The sequence below is a fragment of the Vicia villosa genome, unplaced genomic scaffold (assembly GCF_029867415.1).
Source record: "Vicia villosa cultivar HV-30 ecotype Madison, WI unplaced genomic scaffold, Vvil1.0 ctg.002011F_1_1, whole genome shotgun sequence".
In the NCBI taxonomy this organism is placed as follows: Eukaryota; Viridiplantae; Streptophyta; class Magnoliopsida; order Fabales; family Fabaceae; genus Vicia; species Vicia villosa.
In genome coordinates this window covers 102,797-115,110 of record NW_026705811.1, presented here as the reverse complement: position 1 = coordinate 115,110, position 12,314 = coordinate 102,797, and the positions used below count along the sequence as shown (strand labels likewise).

The following is a 12,314-nucleotide window of genomic DNA, read 5'->3' as shown; positions in this document are numbered from 1 at the left end:
AATTTAATCATGGCATTATACACAAAATATATGTTCATTATTGACTTATTTGTTCTGACCATAATTGATATTAATTCAAAACAGTGTTTCTAAAAGACAAAGCTTGATTTCCAACACTGTCATAACACTATGAATGACACAAGCAATTAATAAACAAAAAAAAGCGACTAATATACAATAAATTGAGTTCAAGAACTTACTTTTTCCCTTATCAATAGCAGAACCGAAATACTAACAAGTACATCTTATATTCACAATCCTTCTTTTGGAACACCATCTATAGACACATTTCAATAGAGAAGGAAAATAAGTTAACAAAAATTATAGGAGAGATGCTACTTGAGAGAAATATCACAAGAACAAGGAATCTATCACCTGAGAATGTAGGGGAGTCATTTATCTCTTTAGCAATGTGAGACAGTAAAAGTTTTCCATACTCGTTCGAAATATATAGATCAAACTCATTCGCAAATAATGATTAAAGATATAATATTCACTAAACCTCGTGGTGGGTAAAACTATAACATACTGTACTGAACAACTAATTATGCATTTATCCCATATAAGTTGATCTCACCATTCCCAAAGAGGGTTTACTATAACATCGTATTTGGAATAAATTTTCAAAGCTATAACATTAAATGTTCTCGTCGCTCTTGGTGATTTTTCTTCATTTATGTAGAATCAGAGGGTGTGAAGTTTGTAGGATGGATATTTGTGGGCGGCAGAACAAATCAAAGGCGGTGATAAAATCTCAAAATGAGTTTTGACCTAATACAATTCCAAAAGCTAGCTCATATGGTGAGGGTAGTCAGCCAATTATAACTATTATAACTATTGTTCAGACCATATCACTATCCAATATGGAACTCTCAATAGAAACCAATAATATCATAATTTCTTGAATGAGCACATGTACAACTATACCAAGACATATCAGAATATTCACATTCCATATGCCATCTATAACAAGAATTAAATCAAGCCATCAATTTCAAAATTTCCTTAAAACAAAACATTAAACCAATTACTACTAACAAATCAATTACACAATCTTACTAACTAAATCAATTCATCAAACACCTAACATACATTACACACACAACAAAATTAGTTTGAAAGAAGAAGCGAATTATTAACTCGATCTAAAAATAAACACTCCAACACTGTCACAAACATTTGCATCAATTTCACTTTCATTTCATATTGCTTTTGATTTGGTCCAAAAACTTAAACACAAGCCCTAGCACGACAAAAGCAAAAAGGAAAGAGAAACAAACAGAGCCCGTTGGAGTGTAAGGTTGCTTACGATTTAATTTTGATTTCTTCTATTTCTATGTTGTATGTGCTGGTTGGAACCCTAAAATAACAAAACTACTAACCTTGCAACGAAAGTAGAACAATGATGATGGATTGGAGCTTCGTCGTGGACTCATGTTGGATTAGTGGTGGTGGTGAGGGTGAGAAACGATGGTGAATGATGAGAGAAGAAGAGAAATGTGGATGCACTAGGGTTTCTGAGAGAACAAGAACATGAGTGGTGTGTGTGCGGAGTCGGCTGATGAGTGAGGTATTACACTCGTAAGTAAGAATAAAATGAAACGACACCGTTTTGCTTTGCAATAGTGGAAAAACTAGGCGGGTCCGTATACTTGCGGTCCAAATTTTATTACCCGACCCATCTATTAAAACCCAACTAAATTCATCATCAATATCCATTAGATCCGTTGGACCGTTTAGACCCACCAATTTTTTTTTTCCTTTTTGGTTTTTACCGGTTGTGACGAGCCTTCGGTTGTTGTCTAGTCCTCCAGGTATAAATTCATGATTAGAAGAGGACGTAATTTTGATTTTTCCTCTTAAGCAGCAAGGTGCAACGTGGTTCTCTGGTGTCCCCGCGTTATCTATTTATTTCCCAAACGCACCCTTCTTCGTCTTCTTCTACTACTTCTTCCTTCTTTTCTCCAATTGCAAAATTCTCCGTATCTCCAACTATCAATGGCGACAATTTCTATATCAAATGGCTTGAAAACTCTGTTCACTCTTCTGGGAGCTCTCATGCTTGCTCTCCTTCTTTACACACTCATTACCGACGGTTTCCCCTTTAACAAAGAACTTCTCACTCCGTAACCTCTCTCTTTCTCTTGCTACGTTACTATGTTTTCTTTGTTCATGTTTATTATTATTTTGATAATTATACAATAGAACGATCATAAACACTAGAAATGATACTTTCTTCCCATGCTCATTTTTTGATTCAGGTGGATGGCAGCAACTTTGATTGATTTCTATATCAACGTTACAATTTTGAGTGTAAGTCTAACTAACTAACTAACTAACTCTAGTCATCTTCACTAGTTAAAAATATTGTTTACTATTTGGTGTTTCAATTTCAAATGTACAAGAAACAGCTTATTTGGAATTAATTATGTTCAGAAGATGTAAAGTAAGAGGGGTTATTAGCGGCATGTATGTGTCTATCACTTACAACAACACTTATAATTTATTATCAGTGTTGTCGGTGTCATGTTTAGGGTGTCCGTGCTTCATAGTTATTAGTGATAGGCTCTTGCAAACAAAAGCTCTTGAAATTCTAATTTGAATAATAGGCTATGAAGGATTGAGTCACTACACTGATCTTGTTCTGCAATATATTGGAGTGAGAACTTCCTCTTATGAATGTTTGGTGCATTTTTCTAATGAAAACTTATCACTTCACTTGTGCTGTTGTATGCTACCCTTATAATTTTTAATGAGTATTATTAGAGGCGTGTTTGGATTGACTTGTTTGAGCTTATCTATTGAAACAAATACTAATGAAGTTGTTTGGGAGAACCTATGGAAACAACTTATGATATGACTATAAGTTGTTTTGATAAGCCCTCTAGAATAGCTTATGAAAATAATTTGATTGTTGTATGTATTGTTATATAAATAACTTATGCATAAACCCTTGCATGATAAATTCTTATATAAATTATTTATCGAAACAGATCCTTAGTTTAGTAAAGGAGATGTGTATTTTCTAGTTTTTTTTTTTTGTGATGTAACCCGTCAATTTTCTTCTGCTGAATCTGCATACAATTTTTCAAATTTAAAACCACATTTGCTTTAAAGCATGATTAACACTTAATGGAAAATTGTCTAATTAATAATGTGTCAAAATCAGTTTCCATCTGAAGTTTCATCAGCTGACATATGTTTTTCTGTCACATCAGACCTGGGTTATTTACAAGGAAGCAAACTGGATCCGCTCAATTCTATGGATAATTTTACTTATCTCCCTTGGAAGGTATCATTTTCTCTCATGATTTGATGTTCATTTTGCGTTATTGCCTCCAATATTGTGGTTTTACTTATAAAGCCTATCTATAATCTAAGCAATGAGAGGAATCTCTTTTTAGCAAGATAATCTAAGCAATGAGAGGAATCTCTTTTTTTTTTTGTTTTTGTTTTGTTTCAGCATTGCTACATCTGCTTATATTGTGTTGCAATTTTTGAAGTTGTCATCTCAAGAATCTTCACAGGACCCTATGAGCTATGTTCTTTTACGACACCCACACAAGTATGTCTACAAAAAAACAACTATAGAGTAATTTTCTCTACATCTGATTCACTATAGAGTAATGTTCCATAAATATATATGAAGAAAAGGTGCAGGATGATATTTTAAGAATCCAATTTCATGTTTTAGTATTTAAGTTTTCAGTATGATTTTCAATGTTTTGTTTTTCACCATCAGTTCTAATATAATGCGACGCTTTCTATACAGGAGTGGCACAGAGCCAAATACAAAGTGTTCTGTTGTTGCGACTCTAAGAATCCTTTTCAGCGTTTTGGGTGTTGTCATGCTTGGAACCTTGGTATACACTCTTGTCACTGATGGGTCTCCTTTCCGTACGGAGCTGTTGACTCCGTAAGTGCTTACTATTTGTTATTGTTATTCATGATGTTGTTATCCCTGTTGACTCCGTAACATTTTGTTATTGTTAAAAGGAATTTCGTTTCCCATCACAGTACTTAACTTGGGTTTTCTGGTTCAGTGGGAAACAATACACAACATCGTTATCACTCACATTCCATGTTCTATGTACTGTCTTCTATATAGTTCACTGAACTTATCTATTCTCAACAAGCTATCAATGACTTTTTACTCTCTTATTTTGGGCTAAGTTCTTGCTAATTATTGCAATGGAGTGGCTTCTTCATGAATCACGAACCTTGTAAGGCCTTAGAAAAACCATTGTTTGAAAAAGACGAGTACAAATTTGCATGGCATGTGGATGAATTGTGGCAACCTTCATCATTTTACTTTGGTGCCAAATGCACAATCATCAATACTAAATTAATTTCAATTATTTATATTTCACCAGATTTTGAAACCTTAACCTATTATACTTTTTCAAGCATCCACCCAAATTGATCTAAGTAAATCCAAATAACATAATATCATAATAAAACATCTATAAATAACTGTTCTCGTTATATACTAATTATATGCAAACTATCTGTTGGTAAGCATTTGAAAGTGTATGCATAGAGTGCAGTGTGGACAACATTGATTTTGAAAGTTGTGACCTATAAAAAGTTTTTCTGTCTTCATTTTCCTAATTGAAATACTCACAAAGACAAAGCATATTATTTCTGTGTGTCATTCAAGTATATATTTGCAACTTTGTCATGCTCATGTGAGTAAGTTTCTGCACCGCTTCTGCTTGTGGCAGTCGTTTATCATATAAGTGAACTTCATAAGCTCCAAAATGTTTGCAGGTGGATGCAAGCAACACTAGTTGACTTCTACATCAATGTTGTGGCCCTGGCAGTAAGTCTACATTTTTTTAATCTTAGCTGCTCTGAATCGTACAGAATATATGAAGTATAAATTTATTTTGTTGACTTGGAGGATTAATGTTCAAGCCACTTAAAATTGTTTCTGTGTGTCCACAAATAGATTTTAAGACACTCTGTTGACATTATAATTATTTTTGTGCTTATAACAAAAGACTTAATTTAATGAAATTGTCAATGAATGACTAGGGGTAACTAAATGATCTTAATTCTTAAGATAACCAAAGTAAAAAAATTGTGAACAAAGGGTTATGATCAATACTGTATAAATGTGAAAGTTTTAATATCAATATCAGTATTCAGTACACTTGTTTCCATTTGGATTTAATTATCATTAGTTCTTAACTATTCATACAATAACAGGTCTGGGTTGCCTACAAAGAATCTAGTTGGATTTATGCTGTCTTTTGGGTGATTCTATTGATATGTTTTGGCAGGTTAGTCCATACTATTTTATGTTTGCTTACTAATCGGTGATTAAAATCATCTATTTTTTGAATATAATTTTACTTAGAACGTTAAATAATTTTAGTTATGACATAGGTTACAATTTCCATTGTTTAATTTTCAACTGTACTTTGATTTGGACTTCACATTTTGGTTGGTTGTGAGAAAATAATGTATGGTTTTTATATAACTAAATACATGTCATGTCATTCTACCCTATATATATTGGTGCTCTTTTATTTTGGGGATATTCCAGAAAATGCATGAAAGTAAAAAAGGCTGTTTTAGAACTGATTACCTCTTATGCCAGTTAACTTACGTGGTGTTAGTTATATTTGATTCAAAATAATGAAGAGAAAATGAGAAATGTGTGTTAACCATGAAGATTCAAAATTGAATTTGTAATTTTGGATTATAGCTTTGAAAGAGATGTGTCATTTACACTTTTCATTCTTGCGTGCTTGTCCCTTTAATCTTATACCTTATCATAAGTTTCATTCTTCATGCTTCATTAGGTTCTAACTATAACATATTAATTTGTGGTTGACGGTTATTTACGTATCCAAATTTTCAGCATCACTTCATGCGTCTTCGTTGTATGCCAGTTGTTCAAGATATCTTATCAGGATCCTGCTTATCTTATTTTAGTGCATCATAGTGACAGGCAAGTATATATACCAATTTCTTTTCCTGATTTTTTATCACTTTTATTTGAAACTGAAATAGGCATGAAGCAACATTATTTTTCAACTGGCAGAATCCTCTAACTGTTAAGTTAGTGTTCTGTCTTAATGTGATTTCCTCATAAAAAAGAATCCTTTACTACTAAACAAATAAATGTTCTCTCTTCCTTCTATTAATTTATTTAGAAACGGCAATGGTTATTGATGGTAGGGCAGAAAACAAATATAAGGGGATTTCTGCTGATGCTACATAGCAATGGTGTTAATGAACAAAAGGTGTGGTATACTGGTGTATATGATCATACAAATCTGTGAGTGATATGTTCTTACACACTATTTTACAGTCTCTTTGTTATTAGGTGATTGTTATGTGAGTGTCAATAGATTTTTTGGAGCCACTCTTTTTGTTGAGACTTACACGAAATTCACCTTATATAAAGCAGTACATTGGAAACAATTTGTTTTTAGTATTTCTGCTGCTTATTGAGCTTAACATCCACATTATTGATAATTACAGGAAGTAAAAAGGGAGCAGATAATCCCTGAGTAGATGCTGTGACCCCAGAAGACAGAAAATTAACATACTGATGAAATTGATGCCAGGAGAAAGCCTTTGTAAACACTAGTTGGTAGTTGGATGATGTCATTCTTCTCGGTATAAATAAATGAAACACAGTTATATCCCTAGTGTAATTTTTTATTTTATAGTTGTGTAATTTGAACTTCAAAATCGGAATGTACTTTTCTATTTGTTTATATCTATTTCTCCCTTCCTTTTATATTTTTTTTAACATTTGGAATGCAACTTCATTTTCTACGGTGCATATCGTTGCAAGAGCCTCTAGGTGAAGAGGGGCGATAAAAATGAATTGATTTTTGAAATGTATTAAGCTATTTGAAAACATTCAGACACCACGAACAACTTACACCAAATTAATCAGACCATGGCCCCGTGCCTGAGTCACATGACCACATTGAATTTTAAAGAGATGGTAGAAAAGAGATAGATAATATTTTCCCTTTAGATATTCACACCAATATTCAAAGACTTTCACGTACATCCAACTTGTAGTTACAGCTTCGATGAGACAACCATCAAATGACTAAGAACTTCTATTTCAAGGTTACTAAAGGGCAGTCGAAAACCTAGGACAACCATCAAATGACTAAGAACTTCTATTTCAAGGTTACTAAAGGGCAGTCGAAGACCTAGGACAACCATCAAATGACTAAGAACTTCTATTTTAAGGTTACTAAAGGGCAGTCGAAGACCTAGGACTGAGAAGACACACTCGTAAAAAAAAGATGACACAATCATCATACTCGCTATAGATTCTCTCATTTTCACTAAGGATTTGGGGGCAATTGTTCCGGGATGATCAGATTGGCCATCGACTAATCATCCAAAGGAAGTCATGATTCATTTGGACTGCTCGCAACACAGGGGAACTACCCTATAAAAGAGCACAGATGATCCAGAGCACGAATACATCTAACGGCTTTTCGCATATCTCATGCGTAGAGAATAACATTTTGTTACTACCGCTCCATTATATAAAGGACATGCGTGAATAGTTTTAAGCATACAATTTTAAATTCAAATTTCATCCACTCTTTTATACATATTGACTTGAGCGTTGGAGTGTTAATTTTGCAGGTCAACTCTTCCTCATCCGCATTTGAGGTTCAAATCCACCGTGGTTCACCAAAATCATCAATTTTCCGATCAATTCTGGTTGTATAATAGAACATCTTATTAAAAACTATTAATAAACTTGAATAACTTTTTATGTTTTGTAAGTATTTGTAACAACTAAAAAAACAACAATTTTTTTTAATGAAATATAAAAAACTCCATTGCATATTTGATTCCTGTAAATAAAATGAAAAATAATATGGTGATGTCTAAGGTGAGAGATTATTATTATTTTTTTGAAAGTTTTGATTCGAACTTGATACCTTGAGAGGAATCCACTCTCAAGACTCAAGTCTCAATTATTAGGCCAATCCATGAGAATTAAGGTGAAGGATCTATTAAGTCACTCGCATGTGTACCACCAATAATATACCCTTAGATATATCAAAAGTAATTAAAGAGTTGAGATTCATTAATAAAAAAGAGCAACATATGTGTTATCTCTCACTCAATTCTCACTTCTTCTTTTCTTCGTAAAAGAAACGGTTAGTTATCATTGTAACTGTTTTGACCTCTTCTCCTCGCATTTCCCCACCTTCTTCCCTCATTTACTTTTGAATTGGAAATAATTGTTGGTTGCAAACCTCATATTAAAGCTAAAAAAGAAAAAGAGATAACAAGGTTTCTGTAGAAATAATGTATATTTGGGCTTAGGCCCTCCTTCTTATAAAAAAAAATGTATAAGCTTGAGTTTCAAAGAAAAATCTATAAAGCTGCGATTTGATAAATACATATATCTCAGATTTTATATTGCTTTATATGCTGGAAAAATTTGTTAATCCGGTTAATTTTTATTGACATTTAAATGATAGTAACACAATGAAAGAAAATCTTAGAATTTAATCAAAATATTTTGCCCCAATTTACCATGAGATCTTATGTTTTCTATCTGTGAATAGCCATAATTTTTTTATCTCTTTTTCAGTTAATTCTTTTTTTCTACCATGAACCACCTCCATTAGAAACCCAATGTATCTAATTTTCAAGGTAACTGTTTTGAGTTTTGACTAGCTCACATTTGATTTTTCCCACCGTTTTCTCACTTTTTCTACCGTAAAGAAAGTAATTTTTGTCCTATAAACCTCAAGTCAAATATAAAAAGGAACACATAAATTAAAGAAAGTTTTCAAATCATAGTTGAACCTTGGCGTTTGATAAAAACACAATTCAAATAAAGTATGTATGACTTAAAGTGACGATGGATTTGAAGATTTATATATAAATCTGTTTCATTTTTATTGGAGTTTTGATAAAAACACCAAGATCTAATTCTTATAAATTATTCAACACATTTTGCACCCACGTCTAATTCTTTATTCATATTAATAGTTTGAGTTTTTTTTTTATTTCAAGTATTGTGAATTTGATTTCATGGATGTGTTGTGCTGTGTGGATGAAATACTACCGATATAATATCGGCGATATTGGTTTGACGTACACTGTTTGATGTACACTGATGAGGGACTTAAGAGCTCCCTCACTCTAGAATTACCTAAATAATATAGGTGAAATAAATGAGAGAATATAAATGAAGATGAGAGAAAATGATATAAATTGGGGTGGACAAGTTTTGAGCAAACCGCCCCTATCCGTCCGATCCACTGTAACCGCTTGCTTGGGTCACCGATTAAAGCGAACCGTCAAACCGCAAACCGTGAACCCGTAAACCGACAAAACCGATGACATAAATGGTCGAAATTGGGCTTTGATTCTAGACCCGTGGTTTGAATCGGATTGGATTTTTGGGCCCAAAACCAATCCAACCCGACCGCTGTCCAGCCCTAGAAATAATACATTAAAAAAAGAAAATATAAAGGAAAAAAGATCAACAACTATCACCCAAGTGAGGTAGGTTTATGAAAGAGAAAACTAGAAGTCAACTTTGTCCTTTAAAGTTTAAAATAGTTTGTTTAGATATTGCTGAATGAATGGATCGGTTTACGTGACTTGTTTATGCGACTGTGCATATTGATTAAATTTTTGTAAGTCATATTGGTAGTTGAAACAATAATATAATTAAATAGTTAAAAAAACATACATTCTTAATTTAAATGCAACAACAAACTGACAACTTTTGGTCACAAAGGAAATTTTTGAATAATATAAATGATCTCAGTGTATGTAAATGAGTAATGACAAAACTTAACAGAGGAGGAGCATCTTTTCTCTGATATTTCCAGAACAGCATCGTTTCTTATGTTATATAGACAGAATTCATAACTTCAAGAGGACGACGCAACTTGTTCTTCTTTCTTCTTTTCTCCTATTGCAAAACTGTTGGAATCTAAAACTACCAATGGCGCCAATTACTTTATCAAATGGTTTGAAAACACTCTTCAGTCTTCTCGCTGCTCTCATTATTGCTCTGGTTATTTACAGGCTTGTAACCGACGGTTTGCCCTTTCGCATAGGCTTTTTCACTCCGTAATGCCTCTCTTTCTGTTTTCTTTGTTCGTGTTTATTTTTATTTTGATAATAACACAATAGAAACCATACTTTCTTCCTCTGCTCATTATTTGATTCAGGTGGATGGCAGCAACTTTGATTGATCTGCATATCAATATTACAATTTTAAGTGTAAGTCTAACTAATTAACTCCACATATCAGTTTTCTTCTGCTGAACCCGCCTACAAGTTCTCAAATTTAAAATCACATTTCCTTTACAATATCACCAATGCTTAATGGAGCACTGTCTAATTAATTACTATCTCTTCTATTTATAAGAAAAAATTTACTTTTTAGATACATTAAATAAGTAATGTATCTGGAAAATATATAAACTAAATACATTAATTATTCAATATATCTAAAAAAATAAACGTTTTTGTGTCAAATCAGGCTTGGGTAGTGTACAAGGAAGGAAATTGGGTCAGCTCAATTCTATGGATAATTTTATTTATCTCCCTTGGAAGGTATAATTTTCTTTCAAGATTTTATGTCCAATGAGATGAATCTCTTTTTAGCAAAGATAATCTAAGCAATGAGAGGAATCTCTTTTTTTTGGTTCAGCATGGCTACATCGGCTTATATTGTGTTGCAATTATCGAAGCTGTCATCTCAAGAATCTTCACAGGACCCTGTGAGATATGTTCTTTTAGGACATCCACACAAGTATGTCTACAAAAAAACAACTATAGAGTAATTTTCCATAAATATATATGAAGAAAATGTGCAGGATGATATTTTAAGAATCCAATTTCATGTTTTAGTATTTTAGTTTTCTGTACGATTTTTGATGTTTTGATTTTCATCATTAGTTCTAATGTGACGTTTTCTATACAGGAGTGGTACAGAACCAAAAACAAATTGTTCTGTTGTTGTGACTCTAAGAATCCTTCTCAGCGTTTTGGGTGTTGTCATGCTTGGAACCTTGGTATACACTCTTGTCACTGATGGTTCTCCTTTCCGTGCGGAGATATTGACTCCGTAAGTGCTTACTATTTTGAAAGTTGTGACCTATAATGTGTTTTTCTGTCTTCATTTTCTAATTGAAATATTCACCAAGGTAAAGCATGTTGTTTCTATGTGTCATTCAAGTATATATTTACAACTTTGTCATGCTCTTGTGGGTAAGTTTCTGCACAGCTTCTGCTTGTGGCAGTCGTTTATCATATAAGTTACCTTCATAAGCTCCGGCCAAAATGTTTGCAGGTGGTTGCAAGCAACACTAGTTGACTTCTACTGCAATGCCGTGCCCCTAGCAGTAAGTCTCCATTCTTTTAAAATCTTAGCAGCTCTAAATTGTACAAAATACATAAAACATAGTTTTGTTTTACTGACTAATGGCCACTAAATGGTCTCAAAATAATGAAAGTAAAAAATTTTGTGCACACAAGGTTCTGAATCAATACGGTATAAATATGAAAGTTTTAATATCAGGATCAGTATTCAGTACACTTGTTTTTGTTTGGATTTAACTATCCTAAGTTCTTAACTATTCTTACAATATCAGGTCTGGATTGCCTACAAAGAATCTAATTGGATTTATGCGGTCTTTTGGGTGATTCTATTGATATGTTTTGGCAGGTTAGTCCAATAATAAAGAGAAAATGAGAAATGTTTGTTAACCATGAAGATTCACAAGTATATTTCAAATTTTGGTTTGTAGCTTCGAAAGATGTCATCTATATCTATAATTCTTGTGTGCATGATGTCCCTTTAATCGCATACCCTATCGTAAGGTTCATGGCATGCTTCATTAGGTTCTATAACGTATTATTTTGTGGCTGACGGTTATTTACGTTTCCCAATTTTCAGCATCACTTCATGCGTCTACGTTCTATGGCAATTGTTCCAAATATCTTATCAGGATCCTGCTTACCTTATTTTGGTGCATCAAATTGACAGGCAAGTATATATAGCAGTTTTTCTTTTTATCGATTGTTTATGACTTTAATTTGAGACTGAAATAGGCATGAAGCAACATTATTTTTCAACTGGCAGAATCCTCTAACTATTAAACTAGTGTTTTGTTATAATGTGACTATCCTAATAAAAAAGAATCCTTTACTACTAATCAAATAAATGTTCTCTCGTTCTTCTATTAATTTATTTAGAAACGGCCATGGTTATTGATTGTAGGGCCGAATATACGGAGATTTCTGCTGATGCAACATAGCAATGGTGTTAATGAACAAAA

At 32.9% G+C, this 12,314-nt stretch overlaps 2 protein-coding genes across 8 annotated transcripts; both read left to right on the top strand.

Annotated features, from left to right (window-relative positions):
• Positions 1-1,816: 1,816 nt before the first annotated feature.
• On the top strand, positions 1,817-6,757 carry LOC131637485 (uncharacterized). 7 transcript variants are annotated; one of them, XM_058908076.1, is made up of 10 exons: positions 1,817-2,126; positions 2,262-2,313; positions 3,219-3,292; positions 3,464-3,592; positions 3,773-3,916; positions 4,771-4,822; positions 5,212-5,285; positions 5,870-5,959; positions 6,195-6,254; positions 6,496-6,757. In XM_058908076.1, the coding sequence occupies exons 1-9, from the start codon at positions 1,999-2,001 to the stop codon at positions 6,205-6,207; spliced, it is 756 nt and encodes a 251-aa protein (XP_058764059.1). In that variant the 5' UTR covers positions 1,817-1,998; the 3' UTR covers positions 6,208-6,254; positions 6,496-6,757. The 7 variants fall into 7 exon arrangements, with proteins under 7 accessions (XP_058764059.1, XP_058764054.1, XP_058764056.1 ...); XM_058908071.1 differs by having other exon boundaries at positions 6,190-6,254; XM_058908073.1 differs by having other exon boundaries at positions 6,165-6,254.
• Positions 6,758-9,928: 3,171 nt separating this feature from the next.
• LOC131637495 (uncharacterized) lies at positions 9,929-12,065 on the top strand. Its single transcript, XM_058908086.1, has 8 exons — positions 9,929-10,098; positions 10,200-10,251; positions 10,514-10,587; positions 10,685-10,786; positions 10,958-11,101; positions 11,327-11,378; positions 11,628-11,701; positions 11,933-12,065. Exons 1-8 carry the CDS (start codon positions 9,971-9,973, stop codon positions 12,063-12,065), a joined length of 759 nt encoding a protein of 252 aa, XP_058764069.1. The 5' UTR covers positions 9,929-9,970.
• The last annotated feature ends 249 nt before the right edge of the window (positions 12,066-12,314 follow it).

Bases quoted from the DNA above. Each gene is read 5' to 3' on its own strand.
- LOC131637495 (XM_058908086.1), top strand. From the start codon at position 9,971: ATGGCGCCAATTACTTTATCAAATGGTTTGAAAACACTCTTCAGTCTT. The intron at 10,099-10,199 runs GTAATGCCTCTC...TATTTGATTCAG, and splicing joins CGCATAGGCTTTTTCACTCC to GTGGATGGCAGCAACTTTGA. The intron at 10,787-10,957 runs GTATGTCTACAA...TTTTCTATACAG, and splicing joins CTTTTAGGACATCCACACAA to GAGTGGTACAGAACCAAAAA.
- LOC131637485 (XM_058908071.1), top strand. From the start codon at position 1,999: ATGGCGACAATTTCTATATCAAATGGCTTGAAAACTCTGTTCACTCTT. The intron at 2,127-2,261 runs GTAACCTCTCTC...TTTTTGATTCAG, and splicing joins AACAAAGAACTTCTCACTCC to GTGGATGGCAGCAACTTTGA. The intron at 2,314-3,218 runs GTAAGTCTAACT...CTGTCACATCAG, and splicing joins TCAACGTTACAATTTTGAGT to ACCTGGGTTATTTACAAGGA.